The sequence below is a fragment of the Ranitomeya variabilis genome, chromosome 1 (genome assembly GCF_051348905.1).
Source record: "Ranitomeya variabilis isolate aRanVar5 chromosome 1, aRanVar5.hap1, whole genome shotgun sequence".
Lineage (NCBI taxonomy): Eukaryota > Metazoa > Chordata > Amphibia > Anura > Dendrobatidae > Ranitomeya > Ranitomeya variabilis.
Window position 1 is genome coordinate 232,333,940 of NC_135232.1, and position 23,513 is coordinate 232,357,452.

Sequence of the window (23,513 nt, forward strand, 5' to 3'; positions counted from 1 at the left end):
CAATTCCAGCCAATTCTACATTGAAAAAGTAAAACGACACTCCTTCTCTTCCAAGCTCTGCGGTGCGCCCAAACAGTGGTTTACCCCCATATATGGGGTATCGACGTACTCAGGAGAAATTGTACAACAACTTTTGTGGTCTAATTTCTCCTGTTACCCTTGTGAAAATAAAAATTTGGGGGCAAAAAGATCATTTTTGTAGAAAAAATGAGATTTTTTATTTTCACGGCTCTACGTTATAAACTTCTGTGAAGCACTTGGGGGTTCAAAGTGCTCACCACACATCTAGATAAGTTCCTTGGGGGGTCTAGTTTCCAAAATGGTGTCACTTGTGGGGGGTTTCCACTGTTTAGGCACATTAGGGGCTCTCCAAACGCGACATGGAGTCCGATCTCAATTCCAGCCAATTCTGCATTGAAACAGTCAAACGGTGCTCCTTCACTTCCAAGCTCTGCGGTGCGCCCAAACAGTGGTTTACCTCCACATATGGGGTATCGGCGTACTCAGGAAAAATTGCACAACAAAATTTGTGGTTAAATTTCTGTTTTTACACTTGTGAAAATTAAAAAAAATGGTTCTGAAGTAAAATGTTTGCAAAAAAAAGTAAAATGTTCATTTTTTTCTTCCACATTGTTTTAGTTCCTGTGAAGTACGTAAAGGGTTAATAAACTTCTTGAATGTGGTTTTGAGCAGCTTGAGGGGTGCAGTTTTTAGAATGGTGTCACACTTGGTTATTTTCTATCATATAGACCCCTCAAAATCACTTCAAAGGTGATGTGGTCCCTAAAAAAAACATGGTGTTGTAAAAATGAGAAATTGCTGGTCAACTTTTAACCCTTATAACTCCCTAACAAAAAAAAAATTGTTTCCAAAATTGTGCTGATGTAAAGTAGACATGTGAGAAATGTTATTTATTAACTATTTTTTGTGACATATCTCTCTGATTTAAGGGCATAAAAATACAAAGTTTGAAAATTGCAAAATTTTAAAAATTTTCGCCATATTTCCATTTTTTTCATAAATAATCGCAAGTAATATCGAAGAAATGTTACCACTAACTTGAAGTACAACATGTCACGAAAAAACAATCTCAGAATCAGCGGGATCCGATAAAGCGTTCCAGAGTTATAACCTCATAAAGTGACACTGGTCAGAATTGTAAAAATTGGCTCGGTCATTAAGTACCAAATTGGCTCTGTCACTAAGGGGTTAAATGAATGCCGACCGGCAACATGGTGGTGTAATAGCTTTGTTTATTTTTCTTGTTTGATAACATTGTATACAATCTTTAAGAAATTGTTTTTCTTCTTTTACTTCTAGGGAATACTGATAAAACATTTATCTGAGCATATCCTGCATGGCAATACTACCAGCAGTGATGTCATCATGTATTATACAACGGTACGCCAGTTTTATAGAATTATTCCAGTCTTGAGTTTCGATTTACTGCTCTTTCCTATCCAGGAAAAATAAATGCAGGCCTGTGACTACGTTCAGCACATGCGCCGGGAACTTTTACTGTCCATATCTTTAATATGTTGATATAGTGAAATGTGAAAAGAGCCTTAGCCACAACTTATCTCACTATTCCATGGGACTCGCACTCTGCATGACTGTCCACACATGTCTCAGATTGTATTCCACAGTGCTTCTTGGGGATTTTTTCAGTTTTGAGATGTTACTCCTTTTGCTTTTACCATGCCTGCTTTTAGTATACAGTATGTCTTAAACTATAGAACACTAGGTACAACTTAAAAAGGTTTGGGAGGACACCAAACTCAACCTTAGTAACCAGTGCCAGGTAGCTGCTGCCAAGGCTAATAAAATAATGGGCTGCGTTAAGAGAGACATAGATGCTCGTGCCGAGAAATATGTATATATATATATATATATATATATATATATATATATATATATATATATATATATATATATATATGTATATGTATATGTATATGTCATTTGGCTCACTCACCAGTCTCCATTGATGACTCCATAGTCTCATTGTTCTTTAAAATAAAGAAAAGACTTTTATGTTTGTATGGAAACTACTAGACATATAGGATGCCATTTTATTCTAGTTATGTTCTTAGGTGTAAGATGATCGTGACAGTGCCATTATCTAGTTAAGTGAGCAATAAACCCTTGAAATTAGGGCTGCTTGCAGATTTGGCAGCTGCTTTTCAACTATCCCATTCAGATTTTCTTACAATTTGTGTGTTTCCGTGCAGGCTGGCTGGATGATGTGGAATTGGCTAGTTACGGCAGTTGCCACCGGAGCCTCCCTGGTGCTTTATGATGGCTCTCCTCTTGTGCCGAGTCCGAATGTGCTGTGGGACCTTGTGGACCGGCTGGGGTAAAGTAGATAAAATGGCTACTTCTTCAGAATGGTCTATCAGAATGACTCTGTCTAGGAGAGGCAGAAAATAACCCAGTGCACGACGATGCCTTAAAGTGTCTTCTTTGCTAAAGTCCCCTATACTAACCTCTAGTTCAGGACTTCACTACGTGATCCACTACCGCATGGCCATATTCAATGATTTATGGTTGTTACATGATGATTAGAAGTGAAGGCATTCACTTTATACTTGAGGAGTTCAGGAAATATTACCGGCACTTGCTTTATCGCCTACCACTCGTGATATATTGTTGTAGAAAGTACAATACAGACACGTAAACCACCCACTTTATATGAAGATGGATTAACACACCATTTTGTACTTAAAATATATAGACGTGTGTAATTGTACCGATTCAGGTTCCAGCTGAAGCTTGGCAGCCCCTAGCCGGAGTGCTGGCACTATTCCGGTGTCTCTCCACGTGATCATACATTGTAGGCTTATAGTAAATGACTCATTATGCTTATTTAATTTTGCCTTGACGTCTCTGCAGTATTTTCCCAGTGACATTTAGCTGAGAGCTCGGTTGAAAGGTTATGTCCCACAGAGATGACTCTTTCTAGAGAAAGGTTAATCAAATCTAAGAAATACTGGTGGGCTAACCATGGCCGTCCAAATCTTACTTTCTCAAATTGTCTGTTCTCTCTAAAAGAGCTAGTTAATGTAATTGGGGGATATATTATAATAAGCTCCGTGTTAGATGGCAGAGGAATATATGTTAGCGTTGGCCCATGTCAATTCGATTTGTTACAGAAGACTGCCTACCTGATTATTGCCCAGCAATTGTACCCAACTGAGCTGCAAAACCAGCCAGCTACCTTGCTGAGAGGTAATCGTTTTCAGATTGGTGGCGTTCTGACACACGACTACCCCACCGCTCAGTGAATCTCATCTCTGGTGGCGGCCGGTTGTAGAGCAGGAGAGCACATCACCATCAAATATTTAAGCCGTGTGCCCACGATGAGTTTTTGACGCTGCGTATTTTCACTTTGTAAAAAAACACGGCGTACTAACACAGAACCCTAATTTACCTACGGTAATAGGTACAGAAAATATGCAGCATCAAAAGCTCATTGTGGGAACATAACCTTCATGGCAGTTGCCTGGTTGTACAAATCAGCTGATGAATATGGAGCTGGTCCACAGTACCTAACAACCACTAGTTGATGGAGTTGTGCTGCTCTACTCCACAAGCTTTTTCATCCGACCACTGGTGGTGCTGAGAACAGCTGATCGTTGAGGGTGCCATGTGTCGATGGGTCATCCATATCGCATCCATGTGGTGTATGCCATGTTGAGGAGGCACATTCAGATGGACTCGGCATTTCCACATTCATTAAAATGAATACCTATAAATTGATTCAAGTCATTGAGGCATTGTTTGTCATGTTTGTTTTCTTACAAATTCACTACTTGTTTCTTAACCCTTCACCCCAAAGCCTGTTTTCACCTTCCTGACCAGGCCGATTTTTACAATTCTGACCACTGTTACTTTAGGAGATCATAACTCTGGAAAGCTTCAATGGATCCCACTGATTTTGACACTGTTTTCTCATGACATATTTACTTCATGATAGTGGTAACATTTATTTGACATGACTTTTATTATTTTATGGCGTTTATTTGTGAAAAAAAAACCCTGAAATTTGGTGAAAATTTAGAAAATTTCGCAATTTTCAAACTTTTCATTTTTATGCCCTTAAATCAGAGAGTCATATCACACAAAATAGTTCATAAATAACATTTTCCACATGTCTACTTTACATCAGCACAATTTTTTAAACATCATTTTTTTTTGTTAGGAAGTTGTAAGGGTTAAAAATTGACCAGTGATTTCTCATTTTTACAACAAAATTTGCAAAACCAAGACCTCATTTTTTTTTTACTTTTGCAAGGGTAACAGGAGAAAATGGACCATACAAGTTGTTGTGCAATTTCTCCTGAGCATGCCAATGCACCATACAGTACAGACCAAAATTTTGGACACACCTTCTCATTTAAAGATTTTTCTGTATTTTCATGACTATGAAGGCACACTGAAGGCATCAAAACTATGAATAAACACATGTGGAATTATATACTTAACAAAAAAGTGGGAAACACCTGAAAATATGTCTTATATTCTAGGTTCATCAAAGTAGCCACCTTTTGATGACTGCTTTGCACACTCTTGGCATTCTCTTGATGAGCTTCAAGAGGTAGTCATCGGGAATGGTCTTCCAACATCTTGAAGGAGTTCCCAGAGATGCTTAGCACTTGTTGGCCCTTTTGCCTTCACTCTGCGGTCCAGCTCACCCCAAACCATCTCGATTGGGTTCAGATCTGGTGACTGTGGAGGCCAGGTCATCTGGCATAGCACCCCATCACTCTCCTTCTTGGTCAAATAGCCCTTACACAGCCTGGAGGTGTGTTTGGGATCATTGTCCTGTTGAAAAATAAATGATGGTCCAACTAAACGCAAACCGGATGGAATAGCATGGCGCTGCAAGATGCTGTGGTAGCCATGCTGGTTCAGTATGCCTTCAATTTTGAATAAATCCCCAACAGTGTCACCAGCAAAGCACCATCACACCTCCTCCTCCATGCTTCACGGTGGGAACCAGGCATGTAGAGTCCATCCGTTCACCTTTTCTGCGTCGCACAAAGACACAGTGGTTGGAACCAAAGATCTTAAATTTGGACTCATCAGACCAAAGCACAGATTTCCACTGGTCTAATGTCCATTCCTTGTGTTCTTTAGCCCAAACAAGTCTCTTCTGCTTGTTGCCTGTCCTTAGCAGTGGTTTCCTAGCAGCTATTTTACCATGAAGGCCTGCTGCACAAAGTCTCCTCTTAACAGTTGTTGTAGAGATGTGTCTGCTGCTAGAACTCTGTGTGGCATTGACCAGGTCTCTAATCTTATCTGCTGTTAACCTGCGATTTCTGAGGCTGGAGACTCAGATAAACTTATCCTCAGAAGCATAGGTGACTCTTGGTCTTCCTTTCCTGGGGCGGTCCTCATGTGAGCCAGTTTCTTTGTAGAGCTTGATGGTTTTTGCCACTGCACTTGGGGACACTTTCAAAGTTTTCCCAATTTTTCGGACTGACTGACCTTCATTTCTTAAAGTAATGATGGCCACTCGTTTTTCTTTATTTAGCTGCTTTTTTCTTGCCATAATACAAATTCTAACAGTCTATTCAGTAGGACTATCAGCTGTGTATCCACCAGACTTCTGCTCAACACAACTGATGGTCCCAAACCCATTTATAAGGCAAGAAATCCCACTTATTAAACCTGACAGGGCACACCTGTGACGTGAAAACCATTCCCTGTGACTACCTCTTGAAGCTCATCAAGAGAATGCCAAGAGTGTGCAAAGCAGTCATCAAAGCAAAAGGTGGCTACTTTGAAGAACCTAGAATATAAGACATATTTTCAGTTGTTTCACACTTTTTTGTTAAGTATATAATTCCACATGTGTTAATTCATTCATAGTTTTGATGCCTTCAGTGTGAATGTACAATTTTCATAGTCATGAAAATACAAAAAAATCTTTAAATGAGAAGATGTGTCCAAACTTTTGGTCTGTACTGTATGTGGTGGAAATCTACTCTTTGGGTGCACGGCAGGGCTCAGAATGAGCACCATTTCACTTTTTGAATGTAAAATTTGCTGGCATAGTTAGCGGACGCCATGTCATGTTTGGAGAGCCCCTGATGTGCCTAAACAGTGGACTCCCCAAACAAGTGACACCATTTTGGAAACTAGACCCCTTTGGGAACTTATCTAGGTGTGTATTGAGTACCTTGAACCCCCAGTTGCTTCACAGCAGCTTACAATGTAGAGCCGTGAAAATAAAAAAATCAGATTTTTTTTCCCCAGATAAATCTTTTTAGCTCCAAATTTCATAAGGTTAACATGAGAAATTGCTCCATACAATTTGTTGTGCAATTTCTCCTGAGTGCGCAGATACCTCATATGTGGAGGAAAACAAATGTATGGCAGGGCTCGGGCGCCATGTTGCGTTTGCAGAGCCTCTGATGTTCCTAAACAGTGGAAACCCCTCACAAGTGGCACCATTTTGGAAACTAGACCCCTTTAGGAACTTATCTAGATGTGTAGTGAAGACCTTGAACCCCCATGTTCTTCACAGAAGTTTATAACGCTAAGCTGTGAAAATAAAGAAAAAATCAAATTTTTCCTACTAAAATTTGTAGCTACAAATTTTGTATTTTCACAAGGGCACAAGGGTCAAAGGAGAAAATGGACCCCAAAGTTTGTTGTGCAACTTCTCCTGAGTTTACTGATACCCCACATGTCATCGAAAACTACTAGCTCAGAAGTGGAGAAACGCCTTATTATAGTTCAGATTTTACTGCACTTGTTTGAGGCTAGCACCGATCGTGGCCATTGCTGTGGGGTGTCAGCTCTCACACAGAGCTGACACCCGCACGCGATCGCCGCAACACTCAGCTTAAGGCTGCACAATTGTGCCACCCTACATATACTGCTGTTTGTGGGAACGCGGCTCCTGCAGAGCAGTATATGTACGACGCATGTCAGGAAGATGTTAAAGGGAACCTATCACCAGAAAAAACGCTATTAACCTGCAGATGTGGGGATAATTTGCAGGTCACTAGCCTGCACTTACCTGAACGCTGTGGGGAAAAAATAAACTTTTATCCCTCGGCAGCATTCGAGTTTCAGTTACTGAGCCGGCGCTGGTTGTCAGGCCCTCTCCACTGATAAGCAGCTTACTGTTAACCTCTTCATGACCTTGGGATTTTCCGTTTTTCCGTGTTCATTTTTCGCTCCCCTCCTTCCCAGAGCCATAACTTTCTTATTTTTCCGTCAATATGGCCATGTGAGGGCTTATTTTTTGCTAAACCAGTTGTACTTTTGAACGACATCATTGGTTTTACCATGTCGTGTACTAGAAAACGGGAAAAAAATTCCAAGTGCGGTGAAATTGCAAAAAAAAGTGCAATCCCACACTTGTTTTTTGTTTGGCTTTTTTACTAGGTTCACTAAATGCTAAAACTGACCTGTCATTATGATTCTCCAGGCCATTACGAGTTCATAGACACCAAACATGTCTAGGTTCTGTTTTATCTAAGTTGTGAAAAAAAATTCCAAACTTTGCTAAAAAAATTGCGCCATTTTCCGATACCCGTAGCGTCTCCATTTTTCGTCTGGGGTCGGTTGAGGGCTTATTTTTTTGCGTGCCGAGCTGACGTTTTTATTGATACCACTTTTGTGCAGATATGTTCTTTTGATCGCCCGTTATTGCATTTTAATGCAATGTCGCGGCGACCAAAAAAACGTAATTCTGGCGTTTCGAATTTTTTTCTCGCTACGCCATTTAGCGATCAGGTTAATCCTTTTTTTTATTGATAGATCGGGCGATTCTTAGCGCGGCGATTCTAAATATGTGTAGGTTTGATTTTTTTATTGTTTTATTTTGAATGGGTCGAAAGGGGGGTGATTTAAACTTTTATATATTTTTTTTATTTTTTCACATTTTTTTTTACTTTTGCCATGCTTCAATAGCCTCCTTGGGAGGCTAGAAGCTGGCATAGCCTGATCGGCTCTGCTACATAGGAGCGATCATCGGATCGCTTCTATGTAGCTTAATTACAGGCTTGCTATGAGCGCCGACCACAGGGTGGCGCTCACAGCAAGCCAGCATCAGCAACCATAGATGTCTCAAGGACCTCTATGGTTACTATCCTGACGCATCGCTGAGCCCCGATCATGTGACGGGGGTCGGCTATGCGCTCATTTCTGGCCCGATGGCCGTAACCGCCGGTTAAATAGCGGCGGATGGATCGCGATTCCACCCGTCGCTATTGTGGGCACATGTCAGCTGTTCAAAACAGCTGACATGTCCCGGCTTTGATGCGGGCTCACCGCCAGAGCCCGCATCAAAGCGGGGGTTCTGACCTTGGACGTACTATCCCATCCGAGGTCAGAAAGGGTTAATATACAATGTACACAGAAAGCTTTGGTGTTGGCGGGGACAGCTTTCTCATCTCTGCTATATCTAAAGCCTCTGGGTCATAACAGCTGCACCCAGTAAACTGAGTGATACATTATTGAATCAGGGTCTCCATTCCTACATTATTCTGCTCTCAGATGCGGTAGCAAAAACCTGGTGACAGATTCCCTTTACAGAGACGTGCCACATGACTTAGGATAAGGAGCCAAACCAGATACTCCATTTTGCAGACATGCATTTCGGGTGCTTTGCCCCTCATCAGTGCAAAGTAAGGGGTCTGAATTGGCTGTATGAGAGCCCACAGACAGGGGATCTAAAGGGTAATGTTTCTCCTTGTGGAGAATGCCAGTCCATCATAAGGAGACTTATAAACTAACCAGTTTTCTTCTATGTAAGTAAACTTAGATTTCTATAGATTTTTCAAGCCTGGGCTTTGTTTTTTACAGGATAACCATCCTGGGGACTGGAGCCAAGTGGTTGTCTGTACTAGAGGAGAAAACCCTTAAACCTCGTAAGTTTCTTCCTATCATATATTTGAAATGATTAGCTGACCATATGATTCGTGGAAGTACTAGGTCCACCAGAGTAGGAACTGTTCTTACTAGCTTCCCAGTCTGCCCAGTGGAGGGGTTCCTGAAGGCTCGGTGATCCCTACCATCTGTGAGATCTAAATGACCTATTATTTTAATGATCACCTGTTATGGCTGGTTGTTTGGTCAGTGTTTCCTCACTGTCTGTAAGCAAATATCAGGAGTGGAGCTTATGAAAAGGAAAAAAAAAAAGATTTTTAGAGCCTCTCCTGGTTTTCACTTTAAAATACTGATGAAAAATTGATGTGTGAATTAGGCCTAAGGCCGGGGTCACACTTGCGAGTGCAATGCGTGAAACTTGCGTGAGTCTCTCCTCAATGCCCAGCACTGCCGCCGGCACTAGGGACCGAAGCGTTCAGCTGCATAGAAATACATACGGCCCCGAGTGCCGGCGGCAGTGCTGGGCATTGAGGCGAGAGACTCGTGCCAGTTTCGCGCATTGCACTCGCAAGTGTGACCCCTACCTAAGTCTGTAAATCAGTGCAGAAAAAATACATCATTGAAAAAAATCTATAATGCGCTATATTTATTGGGTATGGATGTAAGAGGGATGATGTTGAAGTGAGGGAATTATTTAGGTATAATTAGGTACATTTGCTGTTCACAAAAGAAAGTTTCGACACATCAACAGCAATTAAATATTTACTGTCTACAAAAAAGAAGGATAAGAATTTATAGACTCACATGTACTAGTGATGCAGATTAGGAATTTACAGATTACAATTACCTCGCTTACATCTCACTTTCTTGGTCATGTGAAACCTGACTAAGATTCAGGCCCGGATCACCCGAGGAGCTCCTGACCAAACTCAATAGCCTCTTGGGCATTCACGACAAGGTTATTGAGTTTGACTTTGGAGTTACGGGGACCAGTCTGGGCACTGCAGTCGGTTCTCAGAACATGACTGTCGGACATGTGAAACCTGCCTAGGAGAGGAGAATGCCAGTGTCGATAGATGATGTTTCTAAGACCAAATGAAATCTGAATAATGGATGAGATGAGAAATCATACAGCAAATGCGTATAATGCCTGTAGTGTGATCAGACAAGAAGTAACTCAAAATATCATGGATTGTTAACAGGTGAAACGCACAGTCTTCAGACTCTTCATACAATATTGTCAACGGGATCGCCTTTGAAGCCACAAAGCTACGATTATGTGTATGAACACATAAAGAATCATGTCCTCCTCGGCTCCATCTCTGGTAAGTATATGAGAAGCTGTGATCTTACACTGCCTCAATATGGCGACAACATATTCTGGAGTGTCCTCTCTCACAGCCCCAATCTCGACACGAGGGCCTTCTTCAGCCAATGAACGTATCAGTTTGTGTTTGGAATCTGTGGAAAATAACCGATGAAAACCACAGGAGAACATCTAGTCCAGGCCCCCAGTGCGAACCACCAGTCTCTGTGCTTCTCACGTTTGTTATTTTCTCAAAGGTATACTAATAGGAGAGGACGTGTAATGTTTAATTAGCGGGATTTTGGCGCCGTTTGATATTTTCACTCATTAATTGTACTTTTTGGTTGCTCCAGTTTTTACGTAGTTAACCTTTATAAGCAAAACCAATACAATCTCCTGATTAAATATAATATATGTAGCAATTTCCAACTGGGAAATGAGTTCTTCACTTGCGTGTGTTTTGTAGTTTGTAAAAGTACATTAATTAACATCTGCCTCCCAGTTTCTGTAGCTCATTATAGAAGGATAAAGAAGATTTGGTACAAGTGCAAATCCTTGATTTTTATTTTTATTATATCCACTTATTGAAGGTTATTCTGTAAAATACTACAAAACGTAAAGATGCAGCTTACAAAAGTACATGGTCTAAAAAAAGGAGACCTATCTGCATGTTCTCTGACCTGGTCATGTATGAGATAAGGCAGTGGTCATGGGGAAAAATGTTTGTAAACTTTGTAATTCCACTGGAGTCGACCTTTCCCAAACATTTATGCTTTCCAATTTGAGGGCAACTTAACAGAGACCGAGACAGTGATTCCTGTTTTGTGTCACTTACTTGTATCCATGCTGTAGTTTTGATAAAAGCTCTGTTTTATCTGCTGCAGCTCTGCTAGTCCTCTCAATCTTAGATGTTGCCTAACCTTGCCTGTGCCATTGATTGGCAGTTTTCTTCCTATGCACAGTGTAGGCAGAAACATGTAAATCAGTCTGAGGTCCTGATAATAGAAGACTACTAGTAGCTTATTATTGAGAGGACTTGCAGAGCTGCAGCAGATAAAGTGCTGTTTTATCATTATTGCAGCAAGAAGCCAAGTAAGTGGCCCAGTTCTAGAATTGGAGTCTCTACTCCAACTTTGTATTACTCTTGCATAAGGCAGCATATACCTGCTGACACGATGTTTAAATGGCTTCCTACAGGGAAAAATACATTAGTTACCTCTACAGTTTTGTTTTTTTTCGCGTTTTTGTGACTCCAGGTCATACACCACCAGTCATGTCTGATGTTGGCATCTACCTCAGATTTTATCAAGATGGTGAAAATAGATTACACTTTTGTAATGCAATCCCCTATCTAAAATGCGATATTTATATTATTTGTCTGAGAATGTGCAGTATAGGGGAGACCTGCGCTAACATCTCTCACGTCTACGTACTCTTTTTAAGTCCATGTAGGTCTGATCTGAATAATCTACTATATCTTCCATGAGGCTATGAGTAATTAGTGAGCAAGTTATATCATTTAATTTACTCATTCATACAATATATTTTACAAATGAGGTTAATGACTGTATATGTATATATATATATTTTTTTTGTAGGTGGCACGGATATTATATCTTGTTTCATGGGACAAAATCACAACATTCCTGTTTACAGAGGGGAAATCCAAGCCCGAAATCTTGCAATGGGGATAGAGGCGTGGAATGAAAATGGTGATTTTAATTTATTTATTTTTTATTAATTTTATGATGTTTTCCATAAGACCCATATTTGAATATACCGGCATATAATGTAAGTACCTGCAATAACCTGTCTGATTCTTCACAAGCTTTTGTATCATGTTATGCCGCTTAAGAGCAGAAGTGGCGCACTGGAAGAGATAGAAATTTGCCAGCTGCCATGGTAAAGTAGATTGGAAATTAATGTATGAATTGTTGCTACAGTCCCAGTTGTGTGATGAACGTGCCAGCCTTATCACAAGATGTCACAGAAGCCCCCTCATAAATGACACCTGCTGTTTACATGAGTGCATTCATTGTGACTGTAGCTTCAAACAATCTATTTTATGGACCCCAGACTGCAGGCAGGCACAGCTTCTCTACTTTTTTTTTTATTAATTTGGTGCAGTCTCCTCATCCTTTTCTTATGGCAGCAGGGGGTGGTAGCAGGAGAACATTGTGACCGACCTTTACCATTGATTTATTGTCATGAGGACTGATTGTGAACTTTTCCACTGGATATTTTTCATTTGAGCAATGAGAATGACCTTGAACGTGAAAGAGTTGACTTCAGTCATTCAGTCATAAAGTATGTAGTACTCCTTTGTGGGCAATCTGCCAGGCATAAGTCATGTGTAAGAGCACTTCCTCTCTTTACTTGTAGTGGTGTCTTCAGCGTGCTGAGGGAGTTCCTCTTTAATAGGTCTCAGGCATAAAATGTAAGCGAGGGGCTTCATACCAGAACTAGAAGTGGGGCCCTCCTCCACCATTCACAGTAATGAAATAAAGTGCGGTAGGTTCACAAGACCGTTTTCATCCTAAGGCCACATTCAGTGTTTGGTCAGTATTTTACCTCAGTATTTGTAATCCAAAACCAGCAGTGGGTGATAAATACAGAAATGGTGATGTGTTTCTATTATACTTTTCCTCAGATAGTTCCACTCCTGGTTTTGGCTTACAAATACTGAGGTGAAATACTGACCAAACACTGATAGTGTGAATATAGCCACAGCCCAATATGTTTTTTTAAGGACCCATAAACTTGCATTTCCACTTTTGATCCAACACTGAGATCAAAATCAAACATGTCTCCAGTAGGACATGTACACAGCCCCATAGGATATCATGGGTACGAGTTCTGTCTATGAAAACCACGGAACTCGTCCGAGATAATCGGTCATGTGCACGAGCCCTAGCAGTGATAGTGCACCCACTGATATTATAGCAGTGAGATAACGTGCACTGTGACATCACCGTACAGGAATAGTACACAAAGTCATGTCTCAGCATAAATATAGTGATGTCTCCATGTTTCACTCATGTTCATGGTGACGTCATAGCGTAAGCAAAATTCATACAGTTATGTCACAGTAAACGGCGATAAGAGACATGCAGTCACACAGTAATATCCCAGCATAAGTATAATACAGTATAGTGATGTCACCATATATGACTTACTGTATGAGCAAAATTCACACAGTGATGTCAGAATGCTTAGATGAATGAACAGGGTGACATAAAACAAAGATTGATGCCACAATACACCATTAGTACACACAATGATATCACTATATGCAGTAACCCTGTACTCTGCATCAATCTTTGTTTTCTCCCCCGATATGATGTCACTTTGTCTATTATCCTTGTATTCTGTGAATTATGCTTATGCTGTGACATCACCATGTGACATCACTGTTGTAGGTTTGTGCAGGGACAGCTTCCACCCCTCCTGATATCATCCATAGTGTCTCAAGCTACACCCTACCTCTAAGTGTTTGGCCCACCCACTGGAAATTATGCTTTGGCAGATTTAGATAAATCAGTGGCAAAAATTTACTAAAGTAATTTGTATAGGAACTGTTGTGCATGCTTTGACCTCATTTACCATTGATTTACTCACTTATGCGCCCTGGTCGTCAGGGGTTGTGACTTGGCCAAAGAAGTCCGTGAGAGGGCCTTATTTAGAAAGCAGGCCTGACTTATTTTGTGATGTGTGCCAAAATGAGACCCTGATTCCAGCGATGTATTAATTACTGAGCTAATGTTAACAGCAGTTTTCATTAAATTGTTATTTTATCTGCTGAAGATCTACTGTTTCTCTGAGCTGTCTACACCCATGACTGACAACTTTCTGTGTACACTGTGCATAGGCAGAAAGCTGCCAATCAGTGGTGGGGGCTGGGTAATATAGAACTCAGAAACATGGAGGACTGCCTGGCAGAAGGTTTCTAGTCCTCTAGTGATAATCTCTTGCTGATAAAATAGAGATTTGTATCAAAACTATAGCAAGCAGCGCAGTAAGTGACACATTGCTGGAATCAGGGTCTTTGTCTCTACATTATGCTGCACTAAGATAAAGCAGAAAAAAACAGATGACAGATTTCCTTTAAAGCTGAAGATAGATTTTGGATGGACTAGTTGTGTGACCTTGTGCTGGAGTCTGTATCCTTTGGCGCTAATATATGATAACTGCTCTGACGTTTTGCCAAACTGTAGAGTGTTTAAAAATTGCTTGATAACTTGGGCTGGTAAGTGAGCCCCCGAAGGTCTTGCTTCCAGGCACAATTTATATAATATATACACTTTTATGTAGCACTTTCAGTTGATTAAAATTAGATTTTTAATGGGGGATGAATAATTGTAATGTGATTGGTGAAATTGGAAGGAATGCAAATGTAACATTCCCCAGGGAGCAGCTACTTTTATCTGTATTTTATCAGTGGTAATGAAGACCCTTTCATTAAACTTTGCTGATTTTCATCTAAGTGCAGTCTAGAGTTCATGGTAGTTTTAGATTGGCTGGCACATATGCTTATTAAGGAACACGAGTACAGGTGTTTGTGACTACGTTTTTAAAGGAGTTTGTGCATTTTCTGAAAAAGTTTGGCTATAATCTGCTGTAGCTACAAAAAGAGTAACAAACAAGCAAACTGAGAATTACTTACACTCCCCAGGTCCAGTGCCTCCACTGATACCCCACCCTTTGTTTATCTGCAGCACTGACATCATGTCGACAACACTGCAGGCAATCTCAGACAGAAGCTGCTGAGCTCACTGATTGGCTGCAGTGTTGTCGACATGATGTCAGTGCCGCAGACCGAGACTGGAGCAGCGGTGGAAGCACTGGACCCGGGGAGGGTAAGTAATAATCAGTTTGTTGTTGTTTTTTTTTAAATACAGTAACTTATAGCTACAAAATTTCTGAAAAATGCCATTTAAGTAATATAAATCTACTTAAGAGTTAATATTTTGCATTGAATCATACAGTCCATTTGTACTATTCATGCTAAACATTCAAGGGTTTAACCCCTTCACCCCCAAGGGTGGTTTGCACGTTAATGACCGGGCCAATTTTTACAATTCTGACCACTGTCCCTTTATGAGGTTATAACTCTGGAACGCTTTAACGGATCTTGGTGATTCTGACATTGTTTTCTCGTGACATATTGTACTTCATGATAGTGGTAAAATTTCTTCGATATAACTTGCGTTTATTTGTGAAAAAAACGAATATTTGGCGAAAATTTAAAAAATTTCGCAATTTTCCAACTTTGAATTTTTATGCCCTTAAATCACAGACATATGTCACGCAAAATACTTAATAAGTAACATTTCCCACATGTCTACTTTACATCAGCACAATTTTGGAACCAAAATTTTTTTTTGTGACGGAGTTATAAGGGTTAAAAGTTGACCAGCAATTTCTCATTTTTACAACACCATTTTTTTTAGGGACCACATCTCATTTGAAGTCATTTTGAGGGGTCTATATGATAGAAAATACCCAAGTGTGACACCATTCTAAAAACTGCACCCCTCAAGGTACTCAAAACCACTTTCAAGAAGTTTATTAACCCTTCAGGTGTTTCACAGGAATTTTTGGAATGTTTAAATAAAAATAAACATTTAACTTTTTTTCACACAAAATTTATTTCAGCTCCAATTTGTTTTATTTTACCAAGGGTAACAGGAGAAAATGGACCCTAAAATTTGTTGTACAATTTGTCCTGAGTACGCTGATACCCGATATGTGGGGGTAAACCACTGTTTGGGCGCATGGCAGAGCTCGGAAGGAAAGGAGCGCCATTTGACTTTTCAATGCAAAATTGACTGGAATTGAGATGGGACGCCATGTTGCATTTGGAGAGCCCCTGATGTGCCTAAACATTGAAACCCCCCACAAGTGACACCATTTTGGAAAGTAGACCCCCTAAGGATCTTATCTAGATGTGTGGTGAGCACCTTGACCCAACAAGTGCTTCACAGAAGTTTATAATGCAGAGCCGTAAAAATAAAAAAATCATATTTTTTCACAAAAATGATCTTTTCGCCCCCAATTTTTTATTTTCCCAAGGGTAAGAGAAGAAATTGGACCCCATAAATTGTTGTGCAATTTGTCCTGAGTACGCTGATACCCCATATGTGGGTGTAAACCATTGTTTGGGCGCAGGGCAGAGCTCGGAAGGGAAGGAGCGCTATTTTACTTTTCAAGGCAAAATTGACTGGAATTAAGATGGGATGCCATGTTGCGTTTGGAGAGCCCCTGATGTGCCTAAACATTAAAACCCCCCACAAGTGACACCATTTTGGAAAGTAGACCCCCTAAGGAACTTATCTAGATGTGTTTTGATAGCTTTGAACCCCCAAGTGTTTCACTACAGTTTATAACGCAGAGCCGTGAAAATAAAAATTCCTTTTTTTTTTCACAAAAATGATTTTTAGCCCCCAGTTTTGTATTTTCCCAAGGGTATCAGGATAAATTGGACCCCAAACGTTGTTGTCCAATTTGTCCTGAGTACGCTGATACCCCATATGTGGGGGGGAACCACTGTTTGGGCGCATGACAGAGCTCGGAAGGGAAGGAGCGCCATTTGGAATGCAGACTTAAATGGATTGGTCTGCAGGCGTCACGTTGCATTTGCAGAGCCCCTGATGTACCCAAACAGTACAAACCCCCCACAAGTGACTCCATATTGGAAACTAGACCCCCCAAGGAACTTATCTAGATGTGTTGTGAGAACTTTGAACCCCCAAGTGTTTCACTACAGTTTATAACGCAGAGCCGTGAAAATAAAAATTCTTTTTTTTTTTCACAAAAATGATTTTTAGCCCCCAGTTTTGTATTTTCACAAGGGTATCAGGATAAATTGGACCCCAAAAGTTGTTGTCCAATTTGTCCTGAGTACGCTGATACCCCATATGTGGGGGGAACCACTGTTTGGGCGCATGACAGAGCTCGGAAGGGAAGGAGCGCCATTTGGAATGCAGACTTAAATGGATTGGTCTGCAGGCGTCACGTTGCATTTGCAGAGCCCCTGATGTACCCAAACAGTACAAACCCCCACAAGTGACCCCATATCGGAAACTAGACCCCCCAAGGAACTTATCTAGATGTGTTGTGAGAACTTTGAACCCCCAAGTGTCTCACTACAGTTTACAACGCAGTGCCGTGAAAATAAAAAAATCTTTTTTTTCCCACAAAACTTATTTTTTGGCCCCCAGTTTTGTATTTTCCCAAGGGTAGCAGGAGAAATTGGACCCCAACAGATGATGTCCAATTTGTCCTGAGTACGCTGATACCCCATATGTTGGGGTAAACCCCTGTTTGGGCACACGGGAGAGCTCTGAAGGGAAGGAGCACTGTTTTCCTTTTTCAACGCAGAATTGGCTGGAATTCAGATCGGATGCCATGTCCCGTTTGGAGAGCCCCTGATGTGCCTAAACAGTGGAAACCCCCCAATTATAACTGAAACCCTAATCCAAACACACCCCTTACCCTAATCCCAACAGTAACCCTAACCACTCCTCTAACCCAGACACACCCAACCCTATTCCCAACCGTAAATGTAATCGAAACCCTAACCCTATCTTTAGCCCCAACCCTAACTGTAGCCCAAACCCTAGCCATAACCCTAGCCCTAACCCTAGCAATAACACTAGCCCTATCACTAGCCCTATCACTAGCCCTAACACTAGCTGTAACACTAGCCGTAACCCTAGCCCCAACCCTAGCCCTAACCCTAGCCCCAACCCTAGCCCTAACCCTAACCCTAGCCCTAACCTTAGCCCCAACCCTAGCCCTAACCCTAGCCCTAACCCTAGCCCTAACCCTAGCCCTAACCCTAGCCCTAACCCTAACTCTAGTCCTAACTCTAGCCCTAACCCTAACCCTAATGGGAAAATGGAAATAAATACATTTTTTAATTTTTTTATTTTTCCCTAACTAAGGGGGTGATGAAGGGGGGTTTGATTTACTTTTATAGCGGGTTATTTAGCGGATTTTTATGATTGGCAGCCGTCACACACTGAAAGACGCTTTTCATTGCAAAAAATATTTTTTGCGTTACCACATTTTGAGAGCTGTAATTTTTCCATATTTGAGTCCACAGAGTCATGTGAGATCTTGTTTTTTGCGAGACGAGTTGACGTTTTTATTGGTAACATTTTCGGACACGTGACATTTTTTGATCGCTTCTTATTCCGATTTTTGTGAGGCAGAGTGTTCAAAAACCAGCTATTCATGAATTTCTTTTGGGGGAGGCGTTTATACCGTTCCGCGTTTGGTAAAATTGATAAAGCAGTTTTATTCTTCGGGTCAGTACGATTACAGTGATATCTCATTTATATCATTTTTTTATGTTTCGGCGCTTTTATACGATAAAAACTATTTTATAGAAAAAATAATTATTTTGGTATCGCTTTATTCTCAGGACTATAACTTTTTTATTTTTTTGCTGATGATGCTGTATGGCGGCTCGTTTTTTGCGGGACAAGATGACGTTTTCAGCGGTACCATGGTTATTTATATCAGTCTTTTTGATCGCGTGTTATTCCACTTTTTGTTCGGCGGTATGATAATAAAGCGTTGTTTTTTGCATCGTTTTTTTTTTTTTTTTCTTACGGTGTTTACTGAAGGGGTTAACTAGTGGGGCAGTTTTATAGGTTGGGTCGTTACGGACGCGGCGATACTAAATATGTGTACTTTTATTGTTTTTTTTATTTTATTTAGCTAAAGAAATGTATTTATGGGAATAATATTTTTTTTTTTTTTTCTTTATTTAGGATATTTTTTTTTTTTTACACACATGTGGGGAATTTTTTTTTTACTTTTTTACTTTGTCCCGGGGGGGACATCACAGATCATTGATCTGGCAGTGTGCACAGCACTCTGCCAGATCTGCGATCTGCTGTGCAGGGCTGCAGGCTTACCAAGTGTCTGCTCTGAGCAGGCACTCGGTAAGCCACCTCCCTCCCTGCAGGACCCGGATGCCGCGGCCATCTTGGATCCGGGACCTGCGGCGAGGAGGGAGGTAGGAGACCCTCGGAGCAACGCGATCACATCGCGTTGCTCCGGGGGTCTCAGGGAAGCCCGCAGGGAGCCCACTCCCTGCGCGATGCTTCCCTATACCGCCGGTACACCGCGATCATGTTTGATCGCGGTGTGCCGGGGGTTAATGTGCCGGGGGCGGTCCGTGACCGCTCCTGGCACATAGTGCCGGATGTCAGCTGCGATATGCAGCTGACACCCGGCCGCGATCGGCCGCGCTCCCCCCGTGAGCGCCGCTGATCGGTGATGACGTACTATCCCGTCGGTGGTCATACGGGCCCACCCCACCTCGACGGGATAGTACGTCCGATGTCAGGAAGGGGTTAATATTTGCATAAATACATTAAAACTTTGTATTTAACATGACTCGGTAGTTAGCACTGCAGCCTTACAGCGCTGGAGTCCTGGGTTCCAGTCCCACCAAGGACAACATCTGCAATGAGTTTGTATGTTCTCCCCATGTTTGCGTGGGTTTCCTCCGGGTGCTTCGGTTTCCTCCCACACTCCAAAGACATACTGATAGGGAATTTAGATTGTGAGCCCCATTGGAGATAGTGCCGATGATGTCTGTAAAGCGCTGTGGAATTAATGGTGCTATATAAATCCGTAATATCAATAAAGAAATAACTTTAAGTGGAAGATTTAACTGATTAGGTGCCAAATATTTGATTGCTAATATCTCTGCATCGGTGAGACGAAATGAAGGAAAATAAGTTTTATTCTACTCTGTAGCCACTATTGCACCATATGTCCAGTTTAATGTGAAAAGGATAAAAAGAAAATGAATGAGCAATTGCCCTGCAGTAAATAAATAGCAATAGTGTATGAAAATAATTTAGGGTGCTTGGTTGACATAATTTTTAACCAAAAAACGTAAAACCCATCCCACCACGTTACGGTGACCCTATTAGGACAGTTTCAACCTCTAGAATTAATACCTTACCATATGTCTAATGACCTGAATGTGAATAAGGGCTGAGAAGTGCCCACGCCCCGACTAATGGACACCCAGCCATGGGGAGCTATAGAAATGTAATGTCCAGCTCAAAGAAGTGGGAGGCCGCACGCCTGACAGAGTGCAAAAACCTGAAGCAAAAAACAAAAATGATCTGGAATATAAATAGATTCACCGTGGCGTGGTGGGATGGATTTTTGCTATTTATTTACTGCAGGGTATTTGCTCCTTTTGTTTTTATCTTGGGTATTGACTGCTTAGTGGCCAGTGTGAACATGCATGTACACAAGCTGCATGCACACCAACTTATATTTCAGTTCATTCCTTCAGTTAATGTCAAAAGGAGCAAAACCTTTTTCTTTATTATTTGGCTCCAAGCATTGCCTCAAAATCTGCATGTGTGATTCCAGGCTAAAGCATGCTATACTGACTTGTGTTACTACTATTTATGACAGTCATCTATAGACCGGGCAATAGAGGTGTAATAGTACAGGTACAACACAATGATGTAATAGTACAGGGATAACACGGAGTTGTAATAGTACAGTGGTGTAATATAGAGGTGTAATAGTACAGGTACAGGGATAATACAGTGGTGTAATATAGAGGTGTAATAGTACAGGTACAGGGATAATACAGTGGTGTAATATAGAGGTGTAATAGTACAGGTACAGGGATAATACAGTGGTGTAATATAGAGGTGTAATAGTACAGGTACAGGGATAATACAGTGGTGTAATATAGAGGTGTAATAGTACAGGTACAGGGATAATACAGTGGTGTAATATAGAGGTGTAATAGTACAGGTACAGGGATAATACAGTGGTGTAATATAGAGGTGTAATAGTACAGGTACAGGGATAATACAGTGGTGTAATATAGAGGTGTAATAGTACAGGTACAGGGATAATACAGTGGTGTAATATAGAGGTGTAATAGTACAGGTACAGGGATAATACAGTGGTGTAATATAGAGGTGTAATAGTACAGGTACAGGGATAATACAGTGGTGTATTATAGAGGTGTAAGGCTACTTTCACACTAGCGTCGGCCCGACGTACCGACGCATACTGTGCAAGCGCCGCACAACGGGGGCAGCGGATGCTGTTTTTCCACGCATCCGCTGCCCCATTGTGAGGTGCGGGGAGGTGGGGGCGGTGTTCCGGCCGCACATGCGCGGTCGGAAATGGCGGACCGTCGGCACCAAAAAACATTACATGTAACTTTTTTGCTGCCGGCGGTCTGCCACAACACGACGCAACCGTCGCACGACGGTTGCGACGTGTCGCAATGCGTCGCTAATGTTAGTCTATGGGGAAAAATCGCATCCTGCAGACGACTTTGCAGGATGCGTTTTTTCGCCAAAACGACGCATTGCGACGTATGCAAAAAAACGCTAGTGTGAAAGTAGCCTTATAGCACAGTAATAATACAGTGCTATAATATAGAGGTGTAATAGTACAGAAATAATACAGTGCTATAATATAGAGGTGTAATAGTACAGTGAAAATACAGTGGTGTAATATAGAGGTGTAATAGTACAGGAATAATACAGAGGTGTAATAGTACAGGGATAACACAGAGTTGTAGTCGTACAGTGATAATACAGTGGTGTAACAGTACAGGTATAATGTAGAAGTGTAATAGTACAGGAATAATACAGTGGTGTAATAGTACAGGGATAATACAGATGTGTAACAGTACAGGGATAACACAATGGTGTGATAATATAGTGGTGTAATAGTACAGGTATAATACAGAGGTGTAATAGTACAGATATAATACAGTGGTGTAATAATACAGGTATAATACAGAGGTGTAATAGTACAGGGATAACAGAGTTGTACTAGTACAGGAATATTACAGAGGTGTAATAGTACAGGTATAATACAATGGTGTAGTAGTACAGGTATAATGCAGTGGTGTGATAATACAGAGATGTATTAGTACAGGGATAATTCAGAGGTGTAATAGTACAGGGATAATACAGAGGTGTAATACTACAGGGATAATACATTGGTGTGATAGTGCATGTATAATGCAGTGGTGTGATAATACAGGGATAATTCAGTGGTGTAATAGTACAGGTATAATGCAGTTATTAGGGTTGAACAATTAATAAAATGTTCAATTCTCTAGTTGCCTACTCCTGGCCTAATGGATATTGATCATGTGCACTAAAGAAATACACCAGACACAGTCAGCTGTAACTCTCCTTGATCAATGTGTGGCTCAGCTCCAAGAAGGGAAGTTTATTAGTCAAACACAATGTTATATATCTCCTGTAAGGGGGCTCGGTTAGCTCTAAAATGGGAGTGATCGGATGTATTCCATTGGTTAGTGGGTTGGGCATGAGCAAGTCCATGGGCGGATCCATGAGGTCATCAGGGTGGGTTGGTCCGTGAGGTCATCAGGGTGGGCGTCATCTTGGATACCAGACCACACGGCATGCAGATACAGGAAATGGCGGCCATCTTCAGTGTCTTCATTGTTCATCTTGGATACCAGAGCACACGGCTCTGGTAGAGGAGATGGCAGCCATCTTAAGTGTCTTACTTTGTCTGAGGAAAACTTATGTAAGGTTAAACAATACATGTTATGGGTTGCTTCTCTCAATTACCTTATGTGTTGAGGTTAATTAAGTATTTGATCTTATGGCTCTCCTCAACACAGTGGTGTAATAGTACAGATATACAGTGGTGTAATACAGGGATAGAACCCTCGGATCCTTCAGACGGAACCTGAAAACCCATCTCTTCAAGAAAGCCTACAGCCTGCAATAACCATTCTGCCGCCTCGCCAGAGCCGCCGCCTCACCCCCTACCTTCTGCCTCTTCCCCACTATCCCATAGAATGTAAGTCCTCAAGGACAGGGTCCTCTCCCCTCGGTACCAGTCTGTCATCGTAAATTTGTGTACTGTAAATGATATCTATAACCTTGTATGTAACCCCTTTCTCATGTACAGCACCATGGAATTAATGGTGCTATATAAATGAATAATAATAATAATAATAATACAGAGGTCTAATAGTACAGGGATAATACAGAGGTGTAATAGTGCAGGGATGATACAGAGGTGTAATAGTACAGGTATAATACAGTGGTGTAATAGTACATATATCATACAGAGGTGTAATAGTACAGGGATAATACAGAGGTGTGACAGTACTTGTGTAATAAATTAATTTAAAAAACAGTATCGCTCTGTACAGGACCAAAGTTATAGAAGAATAATAGCCACAGTGATGTCACCGTGCAGATATGATAAAGACTGTGGTCGTAGTCGGGCACTCACAGACAGAAGAGGGCCCCTGTGCAAGAACAATATTTGAGCAGTTTGCAGTCCAATATGTCATCAT

At 41.2% G+C, this 23,513-nt stretch overlaps 2 protein-coding genes across 2 annotated transcripts in view; one reads left to right on the top strand and one right to left on the bottom strand.

Annotated features, from left to right (window-relative positions):
* Positions 1–23,513, top strand: part of AACS (acetoacetyl-CoA synthetase) — a 157,586-nt gene that overhangs the window by 114,511 nt on the left and 19,562 nt on the right. The window contains exons 9-13 of the mRNA XM_077293263.1: positions 1,321–1,401; positions 2,232–2,356; positions 8,824–8,888; positions 10,050–10,172; positions 11,752–11,865. Coding sequence (XP_077149378.1) covers positions 1,321–1,401; positions 2,232–2,356; positions 8,824–8,888; positions 10,050–10,172; positions 11,752–11,865 — 508 coding nt within the window. The remainder of the gene's footprint in view (positions 1–1,320; positions 1,402–2,231; positions 2,357–8,823; positions 8,889–10,049; positions 10,173–11,751; positions 11,866–23,513) is intronic.
* Positions 1–23,513, bottom strand: part of LOC143811948 (uncharacterized) — a 230,289-nt gene that overhangs the window by 54,083 nt on the left and 152,693 nt on the right. The window lies entirely within an intron of this gene.